At 37.9% G+C, this 15756-nt stretch overlaps 1 protein-coding gene across 2 annotated transcripts in view; it reads left to right on the top strand.

Annotated features, from left to right (window-relative positions):
- Window positions 1–15250, top strand: part of LOC145788667 (callose synthase 9-like) — a 99783-nt gene extending 84533 nt beyond the window's left edge. Inside the window, exons 49-53 of one of the 2 annotated variants that reach the window (XR_014350936.1) lie at window positions 11815–11934; window positions 13480–13530; window positions 13624–13806; window positions 14592–15029; window positions 15104–15250. Coding sequence is in view for 1 of the 2 variants with exons in the window: in XM_082906252.1 (XP_082762378.1) it covers window positions 11815–11934; window positions 13480–13530; window positions 13624–13806; window positions 14592–14828 (591 nt within the window). In the remaining variant the exon portion in view is untranslated. Of the gene's footprint in view, window positions 1–11814; window positions 11935–13479; window positions 13531–13623; window positions 13807–14591 lie in introns of both variants that reach the window. The other variant, XM_082906252.1, reaches the window with a different exon arrangement.
- Window positions 15251–15756: the final 506 nt, after the last annotated feature.

The raw sequence follows: 15756 nt of genomic DNA, 5'->3' as shown, positions 1-15756 counted from the left end.
AGACACTGACTCACATGTTAGGCACTTGTCCTGCATCACATCATCTTTTCATTTCAAAGACACGGTTACGATTCCCATAAGAGATAGATGCTTATTCCCTAATGCTTTTGGTTAGTGTTCATTGTTGAGTGATCACACGTTATCTGATTGGAAAAGGTGCTCAGAAAGCTTCCTGTCTCCCATCAAGCGAGACAAGAACTCCCCTTCTCAATAATGGACTTCCTTGAATTCTTCCTTAGTCTTAGATGTCTTTCCATAGGTAATCGAACCTAGGTACCAACTTTGGTGCATTCTTTGCATTAACAACAGCCACTTATAGTTTCTTGGGATGATGGAATGGTGGCAAAGTTCCAAAATAGTGATTGTTTTGGAGGGTTAATTATGCCATGACCCCTTGAACTATTAGCGAATATCAAGCTGATTATGGATGTATTTGTACGTTTTTCATCTATGAACCTGTATATTTTGATCCCATTAATTATAAAAATTGTATCACTTTCATCCCCTCTGGATCACCTCCAAAAGGGATGTATTTGTACATTTTTCGTAGTTGAGGAAGTCAATATGTACAAGTTCATAGATGATCAGGGTAAAGTGATTCACTAATAGTTGAGGGGGGCTTGGTGTAATTAACCCTTGTTTTGGATTTAGAAGATAATACATATTGGCAAACAAATTATCATAGAAAAGCCTTGGGTGCGTATGCATCTATTAAGGATATAAATAGTTGTTATCGCCTTGTCTAATTGTTTAAACTTTTAGATGACTTGGTGATTTAAAATTTATCGCCTTATTTGTAGTAGTTAATTAGGGTTGCGCATGGCTTTAGTTTTTTTGGGAATATGGCTTTAGTTTTTATGGCTTTTGCTTACAACTTATGAGACAAAATTTGCTTAAATAAGCTAAAAGCAAGCTGATTATCGAAAAGTTGAAGGAGGGATGCTTTTAGGTTTTGTTTTTAATTTTAAACTTTTTGCCTACAAGAAGTTGCAACAAATAGGGCCATCATGTTTTGTAATCAATAGATCTTGTATTCAAAACTTATTAACCACTATCTACGAGATAATTATAATCCTTGCAAGTTGCACATGATTTGGATGATTATGGAGGACAGTCTAGCCTCATGTGAAGATAATTATAGTACTTGCAAGTTGCACATGATTGGATGATTATGGAGGAAAGTCTAGCTCTATGTTATCAGAAAATGCTAATCCCTAGCGAATTATGTATTGGTACGCACATTCCAAAACATGGTACATTTTCATTCCAAAACGATAAATTTAGGCTTGGTTTGGGGTGATCTATATAATCCATCTTTTTATCTTTTTATCTTTTTTCTATCACATCACCTCTCTACTTTTGTGCACATCTTTTCGTAAAAAGACAAAAAGTGCACTTTTTTAGGACACCCCAAACCAACCCTAAGTGATCCAAAGCGATCCCCAAATTTTTTTCTAATATATTTCTTTAAATGTTAACTTAGGAGGGAAAAAAACCAAATATATGAACTAAAATCTAAGGTGAGTTAAGTTTTGACTAGACAAAAAATAAAAAATGGGTCATAATTTTCGTAGAAATGATTTGCTACATGAAAGAATAATTTTTTTTTTTATTGGATACTTAATTGTTAAAAGAAAATTACTCTAAAAGTACATAAAATTCTTAAGTATAATATATACAAGTCTACTCCTATCGTACCTCATTTTAGAGCATGTGGCGTAAGCTACATGTGTGGTTCTGGGCAAAACAGGGCTGTTTGAATTTTCACTATGTTCTAAGTGTTCTTAGCTTGGTTCCACGGTTAGGGCTTAAGCATATTCGACCTAAAACATGTAAATTTGATGACAAACATGAAAATTGGGTTGTTTTCCAAATCAAAAACATCAAAACTTGGCTAGGTTTCAAGAATCAAAGATCAAACTTCAAGATTTGTCAAGAATTTCAAGAATTAACTCCTTTTCCAAAACCTTTCATTTCTTTACTCCAAAACATGAATCAAATATGCAAAACTCTTGAAAATTAAAAGAACATATGGTGATAGAGGTTCAAATACATCAAGAACAACAAAAACTATTTCAAAATGATGAAATTTCAAGTTTCTTATCTTGTTTTTCAACTTAACCAAACCTTCTTCCTTCTATCTCAAATTTCTTCATTTTAAACTTAAATTGATTCTAACTTTTTCTTGGTCTTGGATGCTAGGATGGTTACTACAAGAATTTGGAAAGTAATCGCACCACCTTAGAACACTTTGTGGGATGAATTTGAGGTAGTTTCCCTTAGGTTTCTCTTTTCTCTTTTCTGTCTCTCCTCTCTTTTTCTCCTCTTCTCTAGTTTCTTCTAGCTTTTCTTCTTTGTGCAGAATTTTTTCCTCCTCATCATTTTGTTTTGTTGATTCAAGGTAAGACAAAAAAAAAAAAATGTGTAGGGCAAAAGGATTTGTTTAACTTAACCTAATCCATGTTAAGACTTATTAAACAAGGTTAAATCTTAATCTCTCCCAACTTAATTAATCCTAATTAAAGTTCACTAATTATACTAAATTATTACTAATCCCGATTAGGAAAACTCAAATAGCATGAAACAGACAAGCGCATTAGATTAAGGTCCTTAAGCACTTCAATTAGTACTAAAGCATATCACTTTAGTAGAAACGCATCTCACATATTGTAATTAATGCTCTGGTTATTGATGAGAGGCTCTTTGATCAGAGAGCTCGTATAATCATATCACATCATTCAAAAAGCTTCTTCATATGGGTTGCTTATCTTATCTCTCTCATCAATAACTCTTCTCTCTTCACTTCATTTTTCAAAATCTGAGATGTTTTCTCTCTTTCATCTATGGCTATCCTCTCTCTTTCATCACTTCATCAAAGAGAGATTTTGTTGAAATCCAAATGAAAATCAAGAATCAAATAGAGAGAGCAGACAAATGCCCCAATTAGGGATAAAACCCCCAAGGGTTAGTGTTAGATTTGCATAAAAGAAAGAAAAAGAAGAGAACTGTATATTATTCACACTCATAAACCTATTAGGGTTACACATACTTATAATAAAAGACTAAAGGAACAAAAGACATAACTATCCTTAACTACCCTTATACAATAATACTTAACACTCCCCCTCAAGTTGGTGCAAAGATATCTCTCATGCCCAACTTGCAGCAAATAGGATGGAAAACTTTACTACTAAGACCCTTAGTAAAGACATCAGCCAATTGATTTGCAGACTTCACAAAAGGCATACATATGAAACCCTTATTCAATTTCTCCTTGATGAAATGTCTGTCAATCTCAATATGCTTGGTTCTATCATGCTGAACAGGATTGTGAGCAATACTAATGGCAGCTTTGTTGTCACAGTACAGTGTCAATGGTTCACTACAAACAAACCCAATATCATTCAACAAGGACTGGAGCCACATCAATTCACATGTACCATGCGCCATAGCCCTGTATTCTGCCTCTGCACTAGATCTGGACACCACTGTTTGTTTCTTACTACGCCATGTCACTAAATTTCCCCCCACAAATGCACAATAACCGGAGGTAGATCGCCTGTCATCTATAGAACCAGCCCAATCAGCATCTGTGAATGCCTCCAACCTCAAGTGACCATGATTGGAAAATAAAATCCCTTTTCCAGGAGCAGATTTAAGATACCTCAAAATACGATACACTGCATCCAAATGAGGGGCACGAGGCTCATGCATAAATTGACTCACTATCCCAACCGCATAGGCAATATCTGGACGAGTGTGGGATAAATATATAAGTCTTCCAACAAGTCGCTGGTACCTTTCCTTCTCCACAAGATCACCAACACCACTACAAAGATGGTGATTAGCCTCAATTGGAGAATCAGCAGGTCGGCAGCCTAACATGCCAGTTTCCTCAAGAAGATCTAGAATATACTTTCGCTGAGAAAGAAAGATGCCTTTGTCAGATCTGGCAACTTCAATCCCAAGAAAGTACCGCAATGAACCAAGGTCTTTGATCTCAAATTCCTTGGCCAACAGCATCTTAAGATGTGTCACTTCTTCCTCATCATTACCTGTCACAACTATGTCATCCACATACACTATAAGCACAGTTACCTTATTTGCGTGACGTTTGACAAACATTGTGTGATCTGCATTGCTTTACTTATACCCGAACCTCAACATAGCCTTTAGGAATCTGTCAAACCAAGCCCGAGGAGATTGTTTTAAACCATATAACGCCTTTTTCAACCTACAAACTTTCCCAACTGTAGACTGAGATGAGAATCCTGGTGGTATATCCATATATACCTCCTCCTCCAAATCACCATGGAGAAATGCATTCTTCACGTCTAACTGCTGTAAAGGCCATCCCAAATTAGCTGCACATGAGAGAATAGCTCGAATGGAATTCATCTTCGCCACAGGAGCAAAGGTTTCTTGGTAATCAATTCTATATGTCTGAGTAAATCCCTTGGCCACTAACCGTGCTTTGTACCGTTCAATTGTTCCATCTGCTTTCTGCTTGATGGTGAACACCCATTTACACCCTACAGGCTTTTTTCCACTAGGAAGAGAAACCAACTCCCAAGTGTTATTCTTGCTTAGAGCTTGCATCTCTTCTACCATAGCTACTTTCCACTTAGGATCATTGATAGCTTCTGTCCAACCCTGGGGAATACATGCAGAAGACAAAGACGAAACAAAAGCACGATATGTAAAAGACAATGAATCGTATGACACAAATTTAGAAATGGGGTGTTGAGTACATGCCCTAACCCCCTTTCTAAGAGCAATAGGAAGACTCGAATCATTGACAACAGGACTCTCAACTACAGGTAGAGGGATAGACTGAGATGCATTACCTGGAACTGGCATGAGGGATGATGATGGGTTTGGTGGCACAAGAGATGCTTGCTCTTTCGGACGTCGAGAATAAGTCTTAAAATCAGCCCTGTCCAAACGACCACTAATGTCAGGCTCCACATCAAGAGAACTATTAGGCTCCCCCTCACCACAAATAATAGTCCGCTGACTAGGAAGGAAAAAAGACAACTCGTGTTGATAGGCCATCTCCTCATCCGCAATCTCATCCATACCACTACTCTCCCCCGGAGGAGATGGCGGAGGAGAAGGAAAGGACACAGCTTCACGGAAAGTGACAGCCATACTGACATACACTTTGCGAGTGTGAGGATCAGAACATTTGTAACCCTTCTGAGTAGCAGAATAACCAATAAAGACACAACGCACAGCCTTAGGATCGAGTTTCCCACGAGTACGAGGTTGCAAATGAACAAAACAGACACACCCAAACACCCGAGGAGGAAGAGACGAGGTGGGATATGCGACAGGAAGCAGTTGAAGAGGAATCTGGAATTGGAGGACACTGGAAGGCATACGGTTGATAAGGTAAGCAGCGGTAAGAACAGCATCACCCCAAAAAGACTTAGGGACATTCATGGTAAACAAGAGAGAGCGAGCAACTTCAAGAAGATGGCCATTCTTGCGTTCGGCAACCCCATTCTGTTGAGGAGTACCAACACAACTAGTCTGATAAAGAATGCCATGCTCCTCTAAGTATGCCCGAAAAACTCCATCAACATACTCAGTCCCATTATCACTACGAAGAATTTTGATTTGAGCATTAAAAAGATTGGTCACCATTTTATGAAAAGTTTGGAAACAAGAAAAAACTTCACTCTTAGTTCGAAGCAAGTAAATCCAAGTCACACGGGAAAAACAATCAATAAAAGTAACAAACCATCGATACCCAGAAGTAGAAACCACAGGGGAAGGGCCCCACACATCAGTATGAATAAGCATAAAAGGAAAAGTACTTCTTTTATTAATTGAAGGGTAACAAGTACGTTTATGCTTTGCAAGTTCACAAGCATCACAACCAAAAATACTCCTAGGACAATCACGAACAAAAGAAGGAAAAAGTTTCTCTAAAACATTAAAGGAAGGATGACCCAAACGGCGATGCCACTGATGAAGGAGAGAAAGAGAGGAGCCAATAGTGCACTTGAGAGCTTGAGATGGGACGACAGGAGGAACGGCATCCAGAAAGTACAGCCCACCTTGTGCTCTACCATTGCCAATCGTTTTCCCCGTAGCCAGGTCCTGAAAGACACAATGAGTAGGAAAAAATGTCACTGAGCAATTTAGAGAAGTAGTAAGACTACTAACAGAAAGCAGATTAGTGGAAAAAGTAGGAACATGAAGCACAGAGGAAAGAGAAAGCAAAGATGAACAATGAACTGAACCCTTGCCAGAGACAGAGGATAAAGTGCCATCAGCCACTCGAACCTTGTCTCGGCCGGAACAAGGAGAATAAGAATAGAAAAGACTAGAGGCACCTGTCATGTGATCGGTGGCACCGGAATCAATAATCCAAGAAGGCGATGATAAGGTACTAAGAGCACTAGCAGGAATACCTGTGTTGGCAAAATTGGAAGAAGCAGAAGTAGAAGAAACTGTGGTAGAAGGAGAGTCAAGTCGAGCCATCAAACGTCTGAGAGTGTGTAACTCATCCTGGGAAAGAGTGTTGGGCTCAGAAGGACTCACAGCAATCTCGGACACATGTGCTTGGGGTCGAGCTGTACTACCACGACCTCGACCCCGAGTAGGGCGACCATTCAGTTTCCAACAATGCTCTCGATCATGTCTGTCTTTCCCACAATAATCACACTTCAAGCGATCTCGATCAACCAGTGTACCCTGACTCCCAGACTGAACTGGACTAGGCCGAGGAGCCCGAGGAGGAGGAGCAACAGCTAAAGCAGAACGATCCTGAATAGAGGAATGTACCATAGCACTACGGCGACTCTCCTCTTGCTGGACAAGGGCATAAGCCTCGCGTAGGGTGGGAAAAGGTGAACGACCCAACACCTGGACGCGAATCTGATCATACTCCAAGTTCAAGCCAGCAAGGAAGTCATACACACGCTCTTTCTCAACGGTTTGTTGAAACAACGTGGCATCCCGAGAACAAACAGCCTGGAAGCTTTGGTAATAGTCTAGTTCCTGCCACAAACTACTCAACTCAGCATAGTAGACTGCGAGTGATCTATCTTTCTGATCTAAGCTCCGAAGCTTCTTCCTCAACTCATACGCCTGTGCATCATTACCTTGTTGGGAGTACATTTGGGCTGCAGCTGTCCAAATCTTATGAGCAGTATCTAATAAAAGGAAACTCCGACTAATAGTGGGCTGCATAGAGTTGATGAGCCAAGTCATAACAAGAGCATTTTCAGAAATCCATTGAGTATGGAGTGAGGCATCACCATCCGGTAGGGGAAGAGAACCAGTAATGTAGCCAGTCAAACGGCGAGCAGCAATAGCAAGACCACATGAGCGGGACCAAATCAAATAGTTGGAACCATCCAATTTAACAGGACTAATTTGAAGAGAGGGATTGTCGGTAAGAGTCATAACACGACGGAGGCCACCCTCATCACTAATTGTATCCTTAGTCTCACCCTCAGCCATTGAAAATTAAATGCCCACAATAGGAAAAAAGCAAATACCAGTCGAAAAACAGCAAAAACCAACAGAGGCAATCCACCAACTCAACTTAGGGACAATAGTTACCTCTAGAGACAAAAACAGAGCCGAAACAGGGGCTGGAGAGACCAAAACCAGTCAGAAACTGAGAGAAAACGTGCTGAAACTGAGGAAAATTGACAAAAATAGGGTGAAAGCTTGCCAAATCATCAAAACCAGTCCTCCCAACCCTAGATCAGTCCCAGTCGGCTCCCAAGGTAGAGGGAGGAAGGGAAAAAACAGCCAAAAACAGGCCGCAACAGGGGCTTCCAAAAAAATCAATCGTTTTTTCCAAAAATCAACAAAAATTGGAAAAACACTCAAAAACTCATCAAAAAATTAAAATAAAAATCTAGGGTGAAAACCCATCAAATTTCGACCATAAAGGATTTTTTTTTTTTTTTTTTTTTTTTTTTTTTGATTTTTTCTGTGTACAAGGAAGAACGAAAGAAACAAGAAAATGAAACGAATCTTCAAGAAGGAAGATGATGCTCTGATACCACGTTAGATTTGCATAAAAGAAAGAAAAAGAAGAGAACTGTATATTATTCACACTCATAAACCTATTAGGGTTACACATACTTATAATAAAAGACTAAAGGAACAAAAGACATAACTATCCTTAACTACCCTTATACAATAATACTTAACAGTTAGAGAGAGAAACCAAGTTCTACTCCAATCTCAATGTATATTCTTTTATTCCAAAATTAAGTACAATAGGTATTACATCACCTATTTATAGACTACAACTAACAAGCTATTTAATAGACACCTAATCTATTTATTCTATTACATCATACTCTCCCTCTTTAAGAAACTTGTCCTCAAGTTTAAGTAGCAACTAAGCAAACTCAATGTAACACTATTCATGTAACCATAGGTAAGGTGTAGGTGCTGCATTTCCTTGCTCAAGAACAAACATGATTCTCGCAACTTAGCCGTCTACAAATACATTGAACTTCATCCTTGCATCCATGGCTTAACAACCATAGGTTTGTCCATATTCTCTCACTAAAAAACTTAGATAGACATCCATTTCCAAACCCCTTCACCTCTAACCTGCATACTCGTGCAGAAGAATACTCATTCTGTCGGAATGAGACTAATGGTTTGCAAATGACATCTTCCAAAGCAAGCTGAGAAGATTGACACAATGATAGGATGGATGATGTATCCACTAGGCAAAACCTTGAGAATAGCTGATTACGAGCTGGAATTCGGCATTGCACGTGTTCTTTCTTTCCTCCCTTGGCACAAATGTGAACTGAGCACACAAGAAGCAACCTACTCAACTCAAAATAACTTTGTTAAGAGGTATGAAAGAGTCCTAACAATAAACTTCAAATAATTTCTTTGAAGCTGCCAAAAATTTTAGTGGCGGCTTGTGATGCGACAAGTCGTCCACTCGTTTGTTTCAACTCATCTCTTTGATTATGAATTTGATTTGGATTAGCATCAGTGCTCCTTCCAATTGAGAAATTTATCCCGATTTCTTAACCAAAATTTCGCAGCATAAACTCTACCATATCCTCCCCATCAACTGGTACCTCGTTGAGCAATGGAGACAAAACAGCCCAATTTTCAAGATTGCAGTAATACGAGATCAGTTGAGCACTTCTCTACAGTCCCAACTTAACTAGCCAATTTCACAAACTAGTGAAGCCACACACAATTATTACAACCTTTCAAGGTGAAACCAAAGAAGAATGGACCAATAACAAAGATTGAGTTCCAACCAAGAATCAAGAATGTAGAACTCAGATTTCAGAAGTCCAATCAAGAATCACAAACCCAAGTCGACCAACAGTTCAAGAATAATAATGGAACAATTCAAACTGTCTAGTGTTTGAACAATTCAATCAATTCAAGAGCATAGCATATGCAAATGATCCCAATCAAATCCCAATCCCAGATATAGATCCCCAAATCACAATATTAGAATTTCAGAACTTGCTCCAAATCAAGAAATTCAGAAGTTGCAAACTGAAATCAATTCAAAGTCAAATGAGTTCAAGGTCAAACAGAGAGGTCCATGTTTTAAATTTAGGGACACACAAATTGAAATGAAATCAACCTTCAGTCACGGAAAACCCAAACCAGCGAAGAATTGAGTTTTTTGAGATCACAAACTTAAATTGCGATGATGAATCTTGGTTCTCATTGGGTAGCAGTCTCAGTACTCGTGTGAGATCAAGTTTCACGACTCCGAATCAAGTGAACACAGATTTCGCGACTTCAACTCAGAAATAAAATATAATCGCGATTCAAAATCTAGTGCAACTTTGAATTAGAAGTGCTAGGGTTCAACTTCGAGTCAGATCACGATCTAGTTCTAGGGATGATCAACTCGCATATGGCTGCGAAATAGATTGCAAGTTCAGATTGAATATCTTAGATGACTCGTACTCACTGGTGGACTTCAAATTGTGGTTGTGAAATTGATCGACAAAAGAACCCATGAGCAGAGATCCAGAGTTTCGTTGAAGACTTGACTGCTTTGAGATTGTCAAATTAGGGCTTCAAAGCTGGCTTTGAATTTGAAGGCAAGCTTCGCCTTAGATACATAGGTCAGATTGCGATCGCTTGAACCAGGTCAGTGTTCTAGGTCAAAGATTGAATGAATCTTAGCCTTCGATGAACTCGCTTTTGGTTGGTCAGAGTCATTCTCTCATGAGCTTGATTATGAGATATGGTTCAAGATTGCGAAGACAAATCCAAGGCTAGGGTTTCTTGGATCAATGTATGATCACCAAGGATTGTTCGTAAAGATACAACTCTGTTGCAAATGGAGATGATTGTTGAGGCGATGGCAATGGCAATGGCGATGGCGATGGCGATGGCGATGGTGATGAAATGATTGTTGAGGCGATGGCGCTGAGATCTTCCCCCTCCCAAAGCTCATTCTCACTTTTGCCCCCTTCTGACATCTCTAATCTCTCTCATGAAATCCTCTATTCTCCCTCTCCATTCTGATCCTTCATCAAAACCTTCCTGAGTGTTTGTGTTAGGTTGAGAAAGATGGAGACTGTTGTAGTTCCGACCAAAGCCCGACCGATTCTTGTTGAACCCGAAGTCAATGCATTTGAAGCTACATTCGGATGAATTTGGCTGATAAGTTCTCTAAACCAAAATTGTCGGTTTAGGTGACAGGTGTCTGGCAAACCCGACCCGACCCGTGAATAGCTCTTATGCCTAGTGTGTGCTCACTGGCAATACTTGAAGCGTGCAGGACAAGGACAAGCACCCCACCAATCCGTAGGTACATAGGTTGAGAGAGGTCTTGGGTGAAGTCTTTCCATTGGCTTTTTGTATTTTATTCCCGTTTGGTTTATTCTTCTCTCTTTGGTTGTTTGTTTCTCCTTCTATTTTGTTTTTTGTTTCTCTCCACATGCAAGACAGTATTGCACGTGAGAGATGGTGTTGGATAGCTCGATATACATCTTTGAGCTCATTTCCTAACAACTTAAGCTTTTGGGACAAGGGTGATCTAACATCTTGGGCCTAAGGCCGGGTATGAGGTTGCAGGGTTACTGGCTTCACCGCTCGACATATGGAAGATTGGATGAAGTCATTTTAGATTGTTTCAACAGTTTAGTTTCGTAATTTGTTTACTCCCCAAAGCATTTCTTCACTTACTACGCCCTTTCTTGTCTTTGCGTGTCTAGGTATCCACCGTAAGCCTTTTCTCTCATTTGAATCATTTTAGTCTGCCTGCAACGCTGGACCTAGGGTATTAATGACCCGCTATTCAGTGGAGGATATGTTATCAGTCTCTATCTTTCAATGGACTAAAGATTGTCCAATTCTCTCATCCGCAAAATGTTAAGGTGGCAAAGACAAATGTCTGATGGAATTCAGTTATTCAGTTTGGACAAGACCATTTTCAATTCTGATATCTTCTGTTGGCTTCTCATATTTGTGTTATATTCTTTGAATTTTATTTTTGTGGTCAAATATATTGACAACTACATTATATTTCTACTTTTTTTGTTGTTTTGTGTGTGTATTGGAGTGAATGTTTCTACATGTTAACTTATGGACTGTAGACTTAGTTTATTCCTTAGAGCATTTGAAATGAACTGTTGATTTGTAGCATGTGACAGGTCATACTTTAAGATGCCCAAGAAGTCTTTTTTCAAGTTTTTACTTGCACTTTTGTTGATGACATCCCAATTTTGTGATTAATGTATTGAAAGACATTAAATGTTTCAATTCTTGTTCCCAAGAACCGACTGCTTGATGATTGGGTGGCATGACTTTTCCTGCATCTTCTGTCCACAGGCACATATTCGGTCCTTTTCAGGAAGGATGATGGAGACTATTCTGAGCCTCAGATTTTTCATCTTTCAATATGGTGTCGTCTACAAGCTTCATGTGCAAGGATCAAACACATCATTATCGGTAACAACTTTCTTCATAAGATGGAAAGGATTTTTTTTAAGCCCATATCTGCCTGTCAAATTCTTGTTATTGTTGCAATTGGCAGGTCAGTTTTACATTCATGTTTGTTTTCCAAAAACTTGAAGCTAGACGTAAGTTACACAATTCAGTCCTCTTTTTCAAGATAGGGCAGAGATATTGAGAGGTCTTATTTATGAAAATAAAAATAAAAATTAAGTTACACAATTCAGTCCTCTTTTTCAAGATAGGGCAGAGATATTGAGAGGTCTTATTTATGAAAATAAAAATAAAAATTAAGAGGTCTTATATTTGTTATAGAATACAATATATTGGATGATTTATGCTGAGTGTAATTTTGAATCACAGCACTGATGATGTTAGATGTAGTATCAATACTGTTGTCTAACTGGAACTGAATCCCAGAATTGTAGTTTTTATATAAAAATGAGCACTCTACCTTCCATCATAATCATCATATTATGTCGAATGCAATGTGTCATAAAGTTTGGTTTATGTTTTTTATGTTGCGTGGGGAGCGGGGAGGTTTGGGAGGGTAACATCTTTACCATTTACTAGATGTGTGTATACCTATGTTTCATGGACTCAAATACAAATGTTGGGTGCAAGTGTGTATCTAGAGGCCGAATCCATCAAAATCTCAAATTTAAGAGCACACAAACACTGCAAAAAAGGATTATATTTTTATATATTTAATTTATTATATTAGATAAAAATGATGTTGCATGTAACGTAGAGTCTCAAAATGTATTGTACTCATTTTATAGAAATTATATAACAATACATACATATAATGGATGTGTTAATAACAAATATATATATATATATAAGAAGTGTCAAATGAAAAGTATCAGACACATCCCAACCCCTTGTCTATTTGTCATGTATCCGACACAAGTATTTGATTTATTTTGAAGAGTCCATGCAACATAGGTGTATGCTATGGTTTACATGATTGTTGGTGAAACTTATGCATTCTGTATACATGAATTACCTTGATGTTTGATTTGATATTGATGTTGAGTTGCCTTTTGCATCAAAGGGTGTATTTATAACTTTCAGCTATATTTTATGGTTATAAATAAATTTACGAATGAACATATACTTGCACGTAACATCTATGCTCAAACCAAAATTACCGACAGGCACTTTCCGCATAATTAACATCCCCCCTGCCTCACACTAACACCAAAAATACAATGAAATAAAATTCTATCGTAAATTTAATTTATCCAGACAATTCAGGGTTGAAGGACTGTGAAGTGTTATGGGTCTTTTTTGTTTTTTTTTTTTTGATAAATAATGAAGTGTTATGGGTTTTACCTCAGTGGGGCATAGGGAATTTTACAAGCCTGAGAGTTGTTCAAGTTGCATGGTGGTATCTTTTCTTTTTATTTTATATATATATATATATATCTTGAAATTTGGTTACATTAGAAATTGAGTTAGTTCCAAACTGATGTGAATTAGATGGGAAATGAAAATAGAGTTGCCAGCTTATAATATATAATTTTTGTTTTTCCATAGGTGTATGGCTTCTCGTGGATTGTGCTGGCGGTGCTCATTATTCTTTTCAAGGTCTGCAACATAAGTTTGAACCTTGAATGCTAAACTCGGAACCTTTAAACATGCTGTAATCTGGACCTTCTCTTGTATTTTGTCCTATTGCAGGTGTTCACTTTCAGCCAGAAGATATCGGTTAATTTTCAGCTGCTGCTGCGCTTTATCCAAGGGCTCTCCTTCTTACTTGCAGTGGCTGGTGTGGCGGTTGCTGTTATATTTACAAAGCTATCAGTTGCGGATATTTTTGCTTCCATCTTGGCATTTGTACCCACTGGGTGGGGAATTCTGTCTGTAAGTTATCTGAGTTCATTTGTTTATTTTATTTCTTGTTTCCACTAACTTTTTGAGAGGACAAATAAAAAAATAATTTCCAGTCTCTCCAACAAACTCAAACAATGTTGTTATTGCGGGGACATCTTTGTGGTCAGGAATGATGTGCATATCAGCCTGGTTCAATCAGATCTTTAGCATACATAGTGACATTATCTTGCGAGTCTTGTCCGTTGCAATATAGTTGGACCAAAAGATTATTTCGGATCACTTAGGGAGGGCTGTAAGCACATCTATGGATTCTTACAATTGTTCTATTTAGTCCATTATTTTAAAATGTCGTCTCCCTGGAAGTGCAATTCAGATGACTTTTACGACAAAGCCATGAAACTGTGTCCTGCTGACTATGCTTTGCTTACATCCCTCATGCCTATCTTGGAATTTTTTGTATCGTGTCTGGTTTTCCCAAAAGTTCACAGAACTACTTCCCAGAATGAGTTGCTAGTTTTTTTTTAAGCTTAATTTTCGTGAAGAAAAGCATCCTTTGTGACTGTCAGTTGCTATGGACCTCAATTATATTGAACAATTAGTACACCCTATTATATTGTGACAGACGACATGCAATTTCACATGCTTTTGATGGCAAGAAGAGAAAATCAAACAACTTTGGTCTTGTTTTACATATGATGATTGATTCTATTCTCTCTTGTTTTACATCCAAAGGAGTCTTGCCTTGGTGTTCTCTTATTATATTCTAACATGAAATTGTTTGATAATTTTTTTCCTTTTTTTTTCCCCCTTTCCAGATTGCTGTGGCTTGGAAGCCTTTGATTAAGAAACTGGGATTATGGAAATCGGTACGTTCAATAGCCCGTTTATACGATGCTGGGATGGGGATGCTCATCTTCATCCCCATTGCACTGTGTTCATGGTTCCCATTCATTTCCACATTCCAAACCCGCCTCATGTTCAACCAAGCATTCAGCAGAGGGTTGGAGATCTCTCTTATCCTTGCTGGAAACAACCCCAATACTGGCTTATGATTATATCATGTTTGTGCCCAAAAACTTTGTTAGTCGTTTTTTGTACATGATGAGAGAGACTACACTACAACTACTATTGTTTTGACATTTGTAGTTTCTATCTGTAACCTTCCTTTTGGCTGTTTATTGTTCTTGTTCTTGTTCTTGTTTTTATCTAGAACGGCTTATTTTGATGTAGCAGCGTTGTAAATGTCCTACTAGGTGTTTGGTGCTGTTCTTGTTCTTGTTTGTTTTTTCCAGAACCGCTTATTTTGATGTTGTAAATGTACTACTAGGTGTTTGGTGCTGTTCTTGTTCTTGTTTGTTTTTTCCGGAACCGCTTATTTTGATGTAGCAGCAGACTTTGTAAATGTACTACGAGGTGTTTGGTATTGCCACCTGAGGTGTGAGAAACACAAGAAAGCTGATTGTAGTTTCTATCAGAGCATAGCTTGCTTGCTTGTGTTTCGTTTTTTTATGCTTTTTCTAGTCACGTAGATGGTACATGACGATCAATAGGTAAGTGAGGGTTTCAATTTCTTTGTTGTTGAATTAATAATGATACGAGTGTAATTTTTGTTAAAAAGAAAATAAAACGGTATATATTCAAATTAGTGATAAATTTAATTTAGAAGGTGTTTAAGGGATTAGGTCCAGTGTATTGTTTTTTTATTGGTAAGAAGTCCATTTGTGAAATAGTTTGGTGAAAGGTAGTTTTACTTATTTTGAAGGGTATTTTGTTTTTAATTTTATCGCTTAATTTATTTGTTAACTTTTTTCTATTGATTTTTTTGACTATTATTCAAATTATTTTTGATCTATTCAATTTTTTGGCCCTGTTTGGTAGAGCTGTGGGAAAGTGTTTATAGTTTATGCCTAAACAGCTTATAACTTATAACTATGAACATAAGTTGATTTTTGACTTATAAATTAAGCATCTCCTGCCCCA

This window comes from Camellia sinensis, chromosome 14, assembly GCF_055761805.1.
Source record: "Camellia sinensis isolate YWXY chromosome 14, ASM5576180v1, whole genome shotgun sequence".
NCBI lineage: Eukaryota > Viridiplantae > Streptophyta > Magnoliopsida > Ericales > Theaceae > Camellia > Camellia sinensis.
The sequence above is the reverse complement of the archived record's forward strand: the minus strand, read 5'-3'. Positions and strand labels throughout refer to the sequence as shown.